This window comes from Mauremys mutica, chromosome 16 (assembly GCF_020497125.1).
Source record: "Mauremys mutica isolate MM-2020 ecotype Southern chromosome 16, ASM2049712v1, whole genome shotgun sequence".
NCBI lineage: Eukaryota > Metazoa > Chordata > Testudines > Geoemydidae > Mauremys > Mauremys mutica.
In genome coordinates, this window is record NC_059087.1 from 7,122,062 (window position 1) to 7,137,433 (window position 15,372).

A 15,372-nucleotide genomic window follows, 5' to 3' on the forward strand; every position below is an offset into this window, starting at 1 on the left:
ACACACACATACACATTCAAAAACTATTTGTCTGATTTTCTGAGAAGCTGAGCACCAAGACTTCCCATTGACTTCCATGGCAGTAGTGGGTGCTTGCAGCTCTGAAAACCAAGTCATACACAAATAATTATCCGTTAAAACATGTAGGCAGTTATTTTGGTTTTTAAAGTGTGTAGGAGAGGAAGTGAAGGAAATGGGCAAATACTATTTATTCTTTAGCAGCAATGTTAAGGTCAAGAGAATCAGGTGAACATGAGACATCAAGAATACTGAAAATAAAATACAAAATTCTGTCAATAGTTTTTGAATGTAACTAGAGAAGAGACTAAAAGAGCACCATTGAAACCAAAAGATTAAGACTGTTTTACACAGTATGAAGGGACCCAAGTAGCTAGTTTACATATCAGACCATATACATATTCACACTGGCCCCACACTTGCAATCAGTTCCACATAGTAGACCCGTATGCAAGCACTGAACCTGTGGAAGTCAATGGGGCTTTGTGTTGGTCTGATTGTCAGCTCAGACCCCCGATCTGCCCACCCGCCACATGTGAAGCTCTAGCAGAAGAGTCCATCTATCTACTCTATGTAAAGAGGTTGTGTCTGAACTGCAAACAAACAAAAACAAAAATTAAACAGAAACTTCACAAAAGACACATGATCAGGTAGAATGTTTCCAGCTATGGAATCTAAAAACTAAAAAGCATGAACCTCACAGAACAGCCAAATAATCAATCTCAATGAAATTTACTTCAAAGGCACATTGAGGAGTTTATCCAAACACCCCAATTAAAGTTTGAAGCCAGTAACAAAAAAGAAAGAAAGAAAGAAAAAACCCTCAAACAATGAGTCATATCAGCATCATGCCAAAATCAATGTTCAGTAATGTAGATAGGCAGCAGAGAGTTACCCAGTCCAAATCCCTTTCACATCAGCAGGATATGGCCTGAGCTCTAACACAGCAACAACAAAAAACAGAAACAACCAACCAAAAAACAGAGAAGATTTTACTGAGGCCACAGTGAAGTAATCGTTTTTAAAGTTCCTATTTAAAAGTTATCTGCTACTTTTTAAATTAAAATTCACATGCCAGTGGCTCCAGAGAATCCTCACCACTGTCAGGTTTCGTGCAGCACCCAATTGTCTGATACACTGACACAATCACACTTACAGACGGAGTTATTTTTTGCATGGTATGGCTGTTGCAGACCATAAAGATTTGGCAGTTAAACTTTCTCTTCCTCACTCCACCCCCACCTCCAAAGGTTACAAAGGCAGCTTAGGTCATATTTACTCCTCCTATAATTAATTTATGTATCAACTCCCTGGGTATTTGATTGCCTGCAGGTGAGAGCCAAGAGCGCACTCCCAGCCAAGGGCAACATAAGAGCCAGAGCCAAAGCCCGCTGAAGTCAATGGGAGTTTTTCCATTGACTGCAACAGGCTCTGGATCAGGCCCTGAGGGAGGGAGGGCTCTAAGGAGGGAGCAGGCAGACAGACCAGCTGACCTTTATGGCTGAAACAGGGGGAGTGGAGGCAAATCAAGAAATTTCAAGCTACTCTACTGGAATGACTACAGCATATTAGCAGTGTCTTGGCAGAATCTGGTAGACATTAACTGAAGGAATCACCAGAATTATTGTTCTGTGGGTCACCCCACAAAAATTCAGTTCAGGGTAATATTGTATAATAAATTGCAAGACCTTTAATCAACAATAATGGTGGTGACTGATGTAAACAAAAAATGATGAAGCAATTAGAGGTCTCATTAATAACTGAAAACCAACCCATAATAGTAGACGTGTACACATTCATTTTGGATCCTCTGTAACAAGGCAATAAGTACAACCCTGTGAAGTGCTGAGCACCATCCACTCCTTCTGAAGTCACTGAGAGTGGAAGGTGCCCAGCAGGAGACACTCAGCACACGGCAGGAGTGGGCTATCTAGTCAAATCACAACCTCTTTCAGCTCCACTCTTCCACATTTAAGGGTGACCTGCTGAGGAGAAAATGAGGCCTCTTTATGATGGAGAAAGATGACCTGGAAGGTTTTGTTTTGAGGGAGTTTGGAGATAGGTTTTTTTTCCCTCCAGTTTGGTATTCACATTCAGTATTCAAGACTTGTCTATCTGGAGAACTAGTGAAATGAGGATATTATAAGAATCAAAGAGAGAAAAAGAGGTGAGCAACTGAGAGAGGGGAAAAAGATTTATAGCTACAATGTTTAAAACTATTAAAGCCAGAACTTCCAAACATGGATGCCTCAAGTCAGGCTCCTAAATCCATAAACAGACAGAAATCCATGGGAGGGCAGCGTGCTCAAGACCACTGAAAAGTCAGGCCACTTTTATTTGAAAGTCTATGGCTCCAAACCAGCAAGTGATTCCACACAGAACGGGGGCCCATAAAGAGTCTCTCTAATTTAAATGGAGGTCTGTGAAAAGCAGGTGACTGCCTGTCAGTCAGTTGCAAGAGAGTTGTTTACACAGACTACTGCTTAAGAGCCAAAACTTTAGACACCCCAGTTTAGAACTTCTGGGCTCTGTTTTTGTTAATGAAGTGATTCCAATGACCATTTTGGAGAACTGATGTCATTGTTAAAGACACAACACCTCTACTCTTCATTTTAAAAGGTGTGGGGAAAAAACCTCAAATGCATGAGACAACCTCCTGAAAAACTACAGAGGAACCAGGATGGGCATTCCTGATATTTTTAAGAGAAAAAAGGCAGAAAAGATACCCTAACCTTTAAAATTCAAAACACATGTCTTTCCCATCTTCTAGCAAAAACCTAGAATAACCTTTAAAGTGAAGGAAGAGAGGACAAGTTTATCCTTGCAAGTCACTCCATTGACTTCAACAGGGGGACCCGATGGATGGATTTGGCCCGGCATCCTTAATTACAGAAATTACTAAAGTTACTAGGATGCATTTAATTAGTTCTGTATATTTATAACAGGACACAGATCACTCACAACATTCACTTAGGCACAGTGGGAATTTGCACATGACACTTATAAAGAATTAAATTTGCTCTGGCAAGTTCCAGTTATTAAATTCAATGTATTTATTTAAATACAGATAATGAATTTTAAAGTAATTTTTACAATGTACTGACAAAACTACTCCAGGATGGAATAAAACAATACCACACATCACTTGTTATAGGAGAATCTGTTTGAATCAACCCACTGTCTGCTTGTAAGTTTTTAGAAATGTACCATTAAAATACACCCAAGCAAACTGTACCTGCTGAGTTTCATTCACAGTTGGCGAGACATCCTGCTCATTGCCTACAGGAAGGGTCTGCGGAGTGTAAAGACCATTAACCAGCAGTTCATAGAACCGCATACGGGTTTCACCTGCAGAAACCACAATGAAAGTTTATTAAAAAAGCCACACACCGTACATCGAAAGTCTCTTTAAGCCTTCCCCAGAGCCAGCTAGCCCTCTGAATAGCCCCCATTTCAGCCAACATCTTTCCACCAAAAGAGGCCAGGGCAGTACTTAAGGTAAGTGCCACCGTTCCTTAAAAATCTGCCGGACAAGTGATGCAAGGCGCTCCCTTCTCTGATGATGAGAGCGACCACATCTTCAACCACAGCATCTGAAAAAATGCATTAACAATAGGCCACCTCTCTTTGAGATGAATGGGAAAGGGTACCAGAAAGCATGAAAAAAATTAGCCAGGGCAGAATCCAGCATTAGTAGTTACACTTGAAACTTGATGTATATAATTAAGGATACTGTAGTCTCTGTTAATGTGCTCCCTTGAGAGAGAGGTTTCTAAGTAGTCTTTTTCCCTCTTATTCTATTTGGCTGCTCTGTTTCTGTGCCATGCTTTCTGGAGAGCAGTAATCTCTTTCTTCGCAGAAATGTCAAATGGTTTACATGCGTCAGAACTGTAACTTTTAGAAAAGCTTCATCTCACTAAATGCAACACCAATTCTGCCAATACCTGTAGCCAGTTTAGAAGCCTTTTCCACATAAACCTTTCCAATAGAATATGAGGTGTTATTAATACAAATGAGATGCAATCGAACACAATGGAAAAAATAATTACCACTTCTTTTCCAAGAAGGTACTGGCTAACCTGTGTTTTGATGTGATGCGTATGTAGCACTTTCCTAGCATGAACATTCTAAAGCAGTGGTTTTCAAACTGCGGGTTGCAACCCAGTACTGGCACTGGGTCACAGCAGCTCTGGTCAGCACCGCCAACCAGGCTGTTAAAAGTCCTGTTGGCGGTGCTGCCCAGTTAAGGCAGGCTAGTCCCTACCTGTTCTGACACTGTGCTGTGCCCCAGAAGTGGCCAGCAGGTGTGGCTCCTAGGCGGGGGGGCCACGGGGATCCTGAGTTGGAGGGGGCTTGTGCACCTCCGTCTAGGAGCCGGACCTGCTGCTGGCCGCTTCTGGGGTACAGTACAGTCCGCGGTGCCAGGACAGGCAGGAAGCCTGCCTCTGCACCCCCGCTGCACTGCTGACCAGGAGCCGCCTAAGGTAAGCCCATGCCCCAACCCCAATCCCCTGTCCCAGCCCTCAGCCCCCCCCAAACCCAGAGCCCCTTCCTGCACCCAAAACCCATCCCTGGCCCCACCCCCGAGCCTGCACCCCCAGCCCAGAGCTCTGACCCCCTCACACATCCCAACCTCCTGCCCCAGCCCTGAGGTCCCCCCAAACCCAGAGCCCCCTCCTGCACCCCAAATCCCTGGCCCCACCCCAGAGCATGGACCCCCAGTCCAAAGCCCTGATCCCCTCCTGCTCCTCAACCCCCTGCACTCGCCCACAGCCCCCTCCCACACTCTGAACCCCTCATTCCTGGCTCCACCCCCACAGCCCTCACCCCTGCACCCCAACCCTCTCATTCCCCAGCTCTCTTGGGTCAGGGGCATCAACAATTTTCTTCAACTGGGTCGCCAGAAAAGAAGGTTGAAAACCACTGTTCTAAAGAATGCAAACCTTCATGCAATACTGATATCTATGTTTAACATTCTTATTTTCAAGCTGCTGAATTCTAGTGAAGACACAGTTTCTTAATATTAGACAAGTTTGTTTACTTTGAGCCTGAACTTGCTTATTTTGCAGTCAGTAAGTTTGTCACGGATTTCAAAAAAAACTGGATCAGACCCTTTGAGATATTTTCAGTTTTGCTTACATGAGGGGTGGGTTCTTTGTTTTTTAGAATGTGAGAATATTTTTTTTTTTTAAATTGAAAATTCAGTTTAAGTTAACACAGCCGAAGATGTTTCTTACCCAGGGGTTTTATCTTTTTCTTTTCGATTACAAATAAAACAAATAAGTAATGTATAACCGAAAAAAGTAAAATATAGTAAAAATGCACAAACCCAACATCTGAACCTGCAGCTCTCACACACATAGTATGCATTCATGTGAGTGAGTACTCCCACCTAACAGGACTACACGAGTAAGTGCTGCAGGATCAAACACCCAATTCTCGTACATAATTGTCCATAACTAGTATCTACAAATGCACTTCTCTAAAGAATGTGCTCCAGATTAAGAGCTTGATACTGCATTATTCAAATAAAACGCCCATTAAATAAACACTGCCTATCAATCTCCAATAATGTTTGGTTTTACAAAACTGCTTCACATATATAAATATTGGGCCAGATTTTCAACTTGTGTAAACTGTCATCGCCCAGTTAAAGTCCATGCAGCTACAACAATTTGCAGCTGGAGATCTGGCCCAGAGCATCTGAAATATTGAATTCACATGAAATAATAGCACTTGCCATCAATGTTGTAAAGTAGAAGCAAGTTTAAAATTAGTGTTTTTAAACAGCACATATACCTTAGCTTCCTCCTTCCCCTTTTTATTTGGTAAAACAATAAATACTTAGTATTTATATTTTCATTTTCACAGAGCTTTGAATTACCCCCACAGAGGTAATGAGGTAATTAACTATTATATCCATTCTACAGATGGAGCAATGGAAGAAGATAAATTAACAGAATTGTCTTAAGCTACAAAGGAAGTGTCCATCTCAGAACTGGGAACTGAACTCATGAATTCCAAGCTCCTAGTCCTGTGCTCTGACCACATGATCATTAAATACACAGATAAAACACTTCTTGCACTCCTTTTTACACTCATTTACTTTACTAAAATTTGGAATCCAATATTGAATTTTTATAAAAGTACATTTTACTACCTTCTTGAAAAGCTGAATATTGCGAATAAATGGATAAGTAAAATAAAAAATATAGACTGTGTAGCCAAAGATGTCATAAGCTGCAACTGCTATTTTTAGCATTATATTTTAACTGATCTTGCCATACCACAAAGCATTGCTGGTATTATTGCATCTTTTAAAGAACCAAAGTAGCCACAAGTTTTTAAAAGGTTAAAATTAGAGGCATAGAGAGAGTTTATGAGTTATATGTAAAAATGAAAGTGCAATTTAAAATTAACGTCTTAATGTTTTCACCTAAGTAATTAAAACATGCAAAACCACGAACTTCTTAACATGCAGTTAACTTTCCTAGCTCTTAAATGACCACCTGTTCTAGGATTACAAAAATGAAATATAAAATCAACAAAAAATAGAGGAAAACTCTCCAATCAGCTTGCTCAAGAAGTCTCTTACTACCTACTTTCACCCCCCTGTGAATCCATTTTAATTCCCATTATTAAAACTGAGAGTGGCTTTTGCTCCAATTTCAATGTATATGTTAATCTTCCTCAAATTAACAGGGTATATATCAATTTAAGATGAATTAGTGCTAAAAATATTAAATCCCAAAATCAAAGCATATGCATTTCACAGTCACAGTTTATTTATAATGGCAAATTATTTAAAAAACTTTTCTGGGTGTTCTTTTAATATTTAGGCAGTAATGTCAAAATTATTCCATTATACTCACATAACATGTGTTACATACCCAATGTTATGTAAACACTGCACTTGAAGGTTGTTGAAACTTTTTTTTTTTATACTTTGTATGGTTAACTGAGACAAATATAGCACTTTTTTTCTTTGAGAGAAAGGTGTTCATGGGCTCTTCCTCTTTCTTAAAGAAAAACAGTTTAACACACGTGCTTCAAACTCAAATCATCATGCTTACAATGCAAGTAATAATAAATAATAATAATAAAAATTACAAATAAATGCCTGTAACGTTTTGCGTACTTCACAGCTTTAGCTTTTAGCCAGATGTTTAGAAAGGTCCTTCACTAGCATGCTTGGGGAAAAAACAACACACATAAAACAATAATAATAAGCAGAATTTTAATATTTTCAGTACTTGAATAGTTACTGCACTGTTAATTCCTGTAGTAGTAACATTGTGGCTCAGTCACGCTGAAGATTAAAACTGTTACTGTCCCTTTAAGAGAGAGAGAGAGAAGACACACACACACTCTCACACAGTGTCAAGTGCTGTACACTTTTTACTGCCAGACTTGGGTTTGTTGCTAAGTACCAGTGAAACACCAGGAGCTAAGAAAAATAGGATCCTGCTGCAGTTCAGTGTTTTGGGTTTGCTTTTTTTTTTTTTTTTTTTTTTAATATAGTAGTTTCTAAGGCAGGAAAAAACTTTACAACCATATTTCGAAGTGCATTTCTAAGCCTCTGAAAACGGTCACCAGTTTAGATCAAGGCATTTGTAAAGAGATTCTGAAAAAGGGATAAGGGCGATGGCAAGGGCAGAGTTTGCCAAACCGGGTGTCAGTGTGAGTGAATGAAATGGACAGGATGGCAGCATTTTGTAAATTACAGGACTGTCTCCTAGCAACAGACAACACATTCAGCTCCACGTGACTTCCAATGGCCCAGAGAAAAGGAGAGACAGACAGAGGGGGAAGGAGCAACATTGACTTATTAGTATTTTTAATCATCCAGCCCCTCCAGTCTGGAAAAGCATCTCACTTTAAGAGGGGATGCAGGGGTTTCAACTAGACAGAGCATGGAGCTAAAATCTGCTTCCCACCTTTTGTATCCAGTTCCACGTGGATGATGTTGCCCATGACTGATGTGTTGTGCAGGTGCTGGACGGCTTCCCTGGCACCCTTCACCGTGGCAAAGATCACTTTGGCAATGCCCAGGTGCTTCTTATTCTTGGGGTTGTAGAGAATCTCTACTTCTTCCACTTCACCATATTTCTTGCACATGTCGGTCAGAAAGTTTTCACGGATGTTGTCATTCAACTTGGCAAAGGTTACCTGCTTGGGAGGCACTGGCCCCACATAAAACTCATCAATCTGGAGATTTATACAAACACAAAATTAAATACAAAATAATTAAAAACCAGGAGGGAGACTGGCAACAGAAAATCAAATCATTTGGAACAGACAGACATAGTTAGTCTCCTTAGAACTCTGGGGAAAGTAACTGTCTACAAACAATGTCACACCAGTCTGAAGAGAAATCCAGCCTCTACACTCTCAGAAAGTCATAGGGAAAAGGTTACTTTTTCATCTTAAAAACATATTTTCAGTAGCTATATCAAGCATCAGAGTTGTAACTCGAAACAGGTAAACTGATCCCATCAGACAGATGTATTGATTTCTTTACGGAATAGGATTATTGTTAAACGGTTTGCCAGATAATATTAATAAGAATCTGCCATTTGAATGGCCCATTACATGATTTCAAACTCAAGCTCAGTTGACAGATAACAAGAATCCAAACTAAACCTAAATGGTAGGAGGGGGTACCTTGAATTTGGGAACAGAAAGCTCCAACTCCTTGGTTTTGGTCCATATTCTGCCTATCCTGGGATCTCTGACACAATCCACCGGAGCAATTCCCGAGTTCTACAAGGGGGGGGGGGAAATAGAACACACACAAAACATCAATAATATTGCTAGAAATTTCAGGGGGCGCGGGACATATCACAAGGAAGCAGGGGAAGCCTCAGGGGGGAGAGAAAAGCACACATACACACGTGTCAAATGGCAATACTGCTGGGAAATAGACACAGATTAGAAACACAGAAAAATAAAGCTCCAGGGTTTAGCTCCTTCTTGGGATCCTGACAGTTGAATACATTGTGTCAGGTGGCAGTAACTTTCGTGCCTTTTCCTCCCCTCACCCTCCAACGCCTGTTACAACATGAATTATTACAGCATTAAAAAATCCTTTTCCCCCACCACACGTCCCCTACACAAGGGCTGCTAGAGAGGGGGACGAGGTAGGGGTTTGTGGGGGGGGTTATATAATTTATTTTAAAACAAAACACTCACAGGCATGCTAAAATTTTGCCCATCATAACGATAGAGTTTATGCTGTCCTTTTTTCAGAGCTGGGTCAATAATCAATTTGTAACTTCTCCAGTGGTGATTTCTTTTCTCGACAGAAGTGCTGGCTTGTGTGCTGTTCTCCATTCCGTTGATCCAACCTGGGGGGGGGGAGAAACACAAAGTTTTTAAAAAACGTAATAAAGATCCCATTTTCAGAACCTCTCATTAAACACATCAAAGCGGGGGGGGGGAAATACACACACGGGAAGACTCTAAAATGGGGGAATTCTTAGACCACCCCTCCACCCCCGTGAGGCAAGAGACAGAAAGGGGGGGAGAAAAAAGACCCAATCTCACTTGAACTCTGCTTTTTGCCATGGTCTTCTGGGGGCTTGGCTTTCTCCCCTGCCTTGATCTCCTTGAGAGACATGGTGCGAGGCGGCCGATCGTCTCCTTGCAGCGAAAGGCGAGCTCCTTCTCACATTGGGCTGGTTACATTACAGGGCTTTGGAAAGGCTCCTGCCTCCTTTTTCTGCGAGCCGACACATATTGTGTGTGTGCTTTCTGCCTGCTTCTCAGGCATCCCACAATACACCGCTATGGAGCTCGGCTAATGGCTAACCGCCCTCCGCCGAAGGCACATTCACAGCAGCTGCAGCGCGCCGCCAAGCCCCCAGCCTCGCCGAGCCGTGGCGCCTCCCCGCCCGAAATAAAGGGCCGGGCATTTTCCCGGGCCGCGCCGGCCTCGGGAGGGGATTTTCCCCCGGGTTAATCGCGCGCAGGAGATTCCGTGGAATCTGCGGGCTGCGTTTACCTTAGCGCGAGCTGTTGCTAAACAAGATGGACAGAGGGGGGACACGTTTGGGGGCGCTCAGGGAGCCTGGCGGGGACCTCCAGGGAGCGGGCCCGGGCCCGGGGCCGATAGCTGTGTCTCCCCCCCGCTCCCGTGTCTCCCCGCAGCCCCACCGAGCCCCGCCGGCTCGCGAGCCGCCTTGTTACAATGTGTCCATGGCACAGGACGGGGACCAGGGGGAGAAAGTAGCAGTTTTGCTTATTAAAGGTCCTGGGGTGGCCCCAGCCAATCAGCGTGGAGCTTCCATTTTGTTTGCGCGGTGGAAGGCAGCTGGGGATCTCTCTTTTTGCCTCTTTTCCTGGGCGAGGAGCGTCTCGCCTGGCTTTGGGCTTCATGTTGTTTTAGCTCATCTTGTGCTTTTGGTTTGTAATTTGGCCGTGGTTAGGTAATTGGCTGGTTAAAGGCACCAGGAGCCCGCAGCCAATCAGCGCGCAGCTTCCATTTGGCTTGAGTTATTAGACGCTGATCTAAAAACATCCTTCACCAGACAGCTAAGGAGAGGCCAACAGATCAGGCAGCCATTTTTCTGCAATGGAATTAAATGGCCAACTGGGTTTTCCTTTGTTCCAAAAGGGGATACTTTATTTGAATCCACACCATCCATTTCAGGACTTCTCAGTGTTGTATTAATGTCTGACAACATTTTAAAGGACTCAATGAAGAAGGAAGATAAAAAAGATTTGGATTTTTCCTTATGATTTGGAATCCATCTTTGTCTTGTGTAACTAGGTCATGGCACACCCTTATGTCAGCAGTAACAATTTTGAATTCAAAAATAAGTAAATACATATTTTTGTTTGGGTTTTTTAAGCTTTAGAACTATATTATGACTGAACAATAAATTTAAAAAAAAAAGTTCCTGTATTAAACACTTAATTCCTGGCCATTTTTATTAACTCCTTTGGTGCTTATAAGGTAACGTTTTAAATATAGACTTAGGAATAGCGAATTCTGGCATAAAAATTTAATATGATAAACTTTTTTTCTTTTACATTGTAAGTACCCAATCCATTCTGTCCTTACTAAGTGTAGTTTTCATGTTAATGTTACTGGAGTTGTCCTTATTTCTGAGCCTTCATTTGCATGTCTTATGTTTTTTTGTCTGTTTTAGCTAAAACAATTTTATGCTTTTAAAATATTTTAGTTATAAAGCAAAATATCTAGCGAGAGATGTTTTTAAAATGTTTACATACAGTAAATGTTAACCAGGTGTTTTCACACTAACATGTACAGACTAAAATATTTGGGGGGAACATTTTTGAGGTTGTGTAGTCTGGAGAGCCACTGGCTGTCCTTTTAATGTACAGAGTAAATCTGTCACAGGAACCTAGATTTAAGCCTCGAGTAGAAGTTCTAACGATACTGTCAGTCACCATAACTGGACAACATTTTCTATAGCTTTTTGATGCTACACCATTGCCATATAAAGATCTCTAAATGTCTTAACAAGATACGTTTTGGCTTGCAAATTTACCAGAGAAGTGGGGATACAGATTATATAGCTATATATTTATAAATCTGTTTTTAAAAAAGCTAAACAACACAACTTCACCTTCAGAACTGCATTCATCAGTGGTGAGCGGGTAAGTAAACCCTTTTGCCCTTGCAGAGAAACAAATAGCCCAGGCCTGTTCGACAAATGTTATTGTCCTGGACAGAGAGAGCCTAATGATCGTCTGTAAAACGGTAGCTAGCTTGTTCTTGTGTCATCGATACGTATACAGACTATATTAGTATATATTTTTCAGAGGGTGTTTTCTTTTTTCTCCACAAAGCGCTTGTTAGCAGCTCTGCTTTTTGCGGAGGGAGACTGCGGATCCATGCTGGCATTACATGGCTGTTAAATTGTTCTCTCTCTCCCCCCCCCCCCCCAATCTACTTCCAAACAGTAAGATTATGAAGGAGGCTTTTAGAAGACGAATAGACGAAAGGGAACCCCCTTACGAGTTTATCCATCTAATTACTGAAGAATCTGGCTCGCGAAAAACAAAAAGGGACTGTTTTCAGAACGGTGACCACGAGCCTGTAAAGGTCTCACTAAAATGCGCTGCAAAATCCTTCCCCACGAGAGGCAGCTACCTTAGAAACGGTCTGAAAATAGATCCACAATGAGGGAGGCTGCCTCCAAAGGAGGGACACTTTGCAGCCTGGATTGTTACAGTCGGGAAGAAGTGACGCAGTTGATGTTCACAGCAGTTCTGTGCTTTCATGCAGCTACTGAGCCCATGCAACTAACTCCCAGCTGATTTTTATTTTAAAATCTGCTAATGCACCAAGCGTGTAATGCCTTTGCAGCCAAGTGCCACGAGAAAAACCGGGAGGCTGTCTGGCATTTCAGCATGCAGCTCCAGGTTGTACTCCATATTGTTTGTGAGAGGGGGTGGGGTAGTGGTTCGTAATGGCTTCTTCTTTGTAATGCTGTATTCTTGTCAGGTTGGGGGGCAGCAGCACGTCTGTGTCTCTCCCAGTGTCTAGCGTTGTTTCTATTTCCGATCATTGCAGGGAGATGACTGCCCGCCCCCCCTTTGTGAGGCTCGTGGAAAGTGAAGAAGAGAAGTAAGAGGGGGGGTTGTTTTTAAGGCTCGGGGAAAAAAATGGTTGCCATTTCGTGAAAGCACTTTGCAGCAGCAGAAGGAAGCGAGCAGGGGCTTGTAATCGGAGATCCTGGCAGAGCTCCAGCTATTGCCTGCTGTTCTGCTAGGCACTCCCAGGGGGGCTGGGGGGACCGGGAGGGGGAGGGAGAGAGGAGGGGAGGCCAGGGCTAGGCTGGCAGCTCTCTTAAAGAAACAGGACACTAGCTTGGGGAAGACAAAGCAGTATCGAGTAATGCAGTCAAAGCCCTCACGGCTATAAATAACACGATTGTTGCTATGAAGATCCTCCAGGTCACTTTTTAAAAAAACTTTAAAAAAAAGAAGCAATTACCGTAGCACAGCACAGGCATTTGAAAAGCGAGTGCAATACAAAAATAGCCAAATGGCCAGGAAATGGCATGAGGCACCCTTATCGCTCTAGAAGGTGGTGTTTGCTCTAAACAGATCAGAGGACGGGCTCGCTGTCTGGAGTTCAGCTGAATGTAATGGGGTTTTATGCTGCTAGAAACGTGTAGGGCTATGTAGAGATCGGGACAAGCCGTGTGATCTTTAGTTCAGCCTTTTAAACCGTCCCCTAGCTCTTAGCCCATTGTTTTTCAAAGTAGGTTTCTCTGCATGTTGCTAATCTTCCTCTGCCCTCTTCGGCCCACAAACAGGGTGGGTCCAACATTGAGATGGGAGGGAGGAGCAGCTGACAGCAGAGTGCATGGCCTGTGCCAGATCAGGTTGCTGGCTGCCCCTGCTTCTCTGCTGACTGCAGGGATCTGTCTGTTCATTGTAGATCCTGCGGCCATTGTGTTACTTATGGTCTCTGCACCACTCTGCGTACGTGCAGGAGGATCCTTGCCTTTCCGAAAGGAGTTTGAGAGGCCTCTCTCCCTCACTTCTTGCCTATTGTCAGCCTCAACGTTTAGTAAATGGAGGGTCATATTAGTCCATTGACCCATTTATATCCACTTACAGAAAGGATCAAGGCGAGAGGCCAGCTCATATTCTGTATTTCTAGAAAAAAAAAATCTAGGGCACGATTGAAACTAGTGTAGGAGGTTCGCTCACAAGGAGAATTAACAGACGTCCGTTTTCAGTGCGGTTAAATCCATTCTGGGTGGTTTTGGAATGCAAAATGTGTCAAATTAAATAGATTTTCCTACATCTAGCTAAGTATGAGGGTATTATGGTTGTTTCGGAGTTTATAATATTCATTTTGCTCTTTGGGGATTTGTTCACTCCACTCCACACTAAAATTAGATCAGATAGTGCAGCCTGCCTTAATCATCCAAAGGGCCAGCAAAACCCAGTTGTAGAGGTGGCCTTCTCTTAAGGGTAGAAGAAAATCATACCTTTTTCCCTCCCATAAAGATTCACAGTAAGTGGCTACTTAAGACAGGTGCTTGCCTCTTGGAGGTGGGATCTATAGTGCAGGGTTTACTGTACCAGTTTGTGTGTAAAGTTAGTCATTTTCTTGTTTTTTGTAAAAGCTTTGGTTTGGTATGTGATGAGAGGGTTACGGGAGGGTAGGGTTGTGCAAATAAATCATTGCATTTTCATCTTTTTCACCATAAATATAAGGGTTTATTTTACTCTTAACAGTTGACTATATTTTCATCCATAATCCTTCCACAACCTGAATCAAGCTGTTATAGTAGAACAAGCAATGAACCTGTATGCATGTGTGTGTCTATATGGGATACACAAACATAAATTCCCACATGAAAATGCCTCTAAAACACAAGACTTACTATTAAAATTAGAAAACTGGCTCCCCTGCCTTCCCTCTCCAATACTGATACCTTTAACCAGCCACCTCTCCTCTCTAACTGGGATGCAGTGGTTCAAATATGTTACTTCCCCCCCCCCTTCCCCTGCTTTTCTAGAATCTCTTTGGAGCCATTATGCACTCGAGCATTCTTGTCCCTTGTATAGTGAAACAGGAAACTATCTGGGCTAATTTCAGAAAGTGAAGTGCATATTTGTATTCAGTAAAATATCTTTGTTAGCAACATGTAAAACTCACTGAGCGCCATAGAATCATAGAATCTCAAGGGCTTTGTCAAGCCTGACCTTAAAAACCTCTAAGGAAGGAAAAGCCATTCATGTGCATGGCTCTTGCTTGTGCCTGTAGTTCTGATTACTTTAAATAATAAAAAGTAAAGATATTTGCATATAAACTACTATATAGATTTTCTTTACCATAAATCCTTGTTAAGATGTTCCTTGACTATTTTTTTATTAGACTAGAGGTCAAACCCATTTTAATTTACTGAAAGATAGTGAAAATCAAACAGCATCCAAATCAAAACAGTGCTGCAGATTATTTTTTACTATAGTAAAACAGTTCTAGATCTTGCACTATATTGTGCAAGCTGAACATATAAGTGATGAATGAGGAAGTGGTCAGTTAATTTTAAGCAACATCTCTCAACTTTCTGGTGCTTGTTTTTTTATTTTTAAATGCATATTAAACAGTAAGTGTTCAGATATTTTAACAAATGTTAAAACTCAAATTATCACCTTCTTCTCCCCTCATCCCCCCAAAATGGTTTAATACTGAAGTTCTGTTCTTCACTTAACTGGTTATACCCAACTGTGATTATGGTTTCCAAATAGTGGGTGATCTTATGTATCAAGGCCCTACTTTTGTGTGTGTTTGCACAACTCTGTCCAAGCACACATCTGTGTAGTTACTTTTCCAGTGCTAATTCCTTTGTGTGCAATTAA

At 42.0% G+C, this 15,372-nt stretch overlaps 2 protein-coding genes across 16 annotated transcripts in view; one reads left to right on the top strand and one right to left on the bottom strand.

Annotated features, from left to right (window-relative positions):
• SETD1B (SET domain containing 1B, histone lysine methyltransferase) overlaps positions 1 to 15,372 on the bottom strand; it is a 107,926-nt gene that overhangs the window by 61,816 nt on the left and 30,738 nt on the right. For 13 of the 15 annotated variants that reach the window (XM_044989806.1, XM_044989810.1, XM_044989809.1 and 10 more), the window contains 4 exons: positions 9,211 to 9,365; positions 8,683 to 8,781; positions 7,956 to 8,226; positions 3,254 to 3,366 (listed from right to left, as the gene is read on the bottom strand). In XM_044989806.1, the coding sequence (XP_044845741.1) occupies positions 3,254 to 3,366; positions 7,956 to 8,226; positions 8,683 to 8,781; positions 9,211 to 9,351 (624 nt within the window). In that variant the 5' untranslated portion in view covers positions 9,352 to 9,365. Of the gene's footprint in view, positions 1 to 3,253; positions 3,367 to 7,955; positions 8,227 to 8,682; positions 8,782 to 9,210; positions 9,366 to 9,564; positions 9,886 to 15,372 lie in introns of those variants that run through there. The other 2 variants (XM_044989797.1, XM_044989812.1) reach the window with 2 other exon arrangements.
• Positions 12,217 to 15,372, top strand: part of RHOF (ras homolog family member F, filopodia associated) — a 38,811-nt gene continuing 35,655 nt past the window's right edge. The window contains exon 1 of the mRNA XM_044989816.1: positions 12,217 to 12,411. Coding sequence (XP_044845751.1) covers positions 12,328 to 12,411 — 84 coding nt within the window. The 5' untranslated portion in view covers positions 12,217 to 12,327. The remainder of the gene's footprint in view (positions 12,412 to 15,372) is intronic.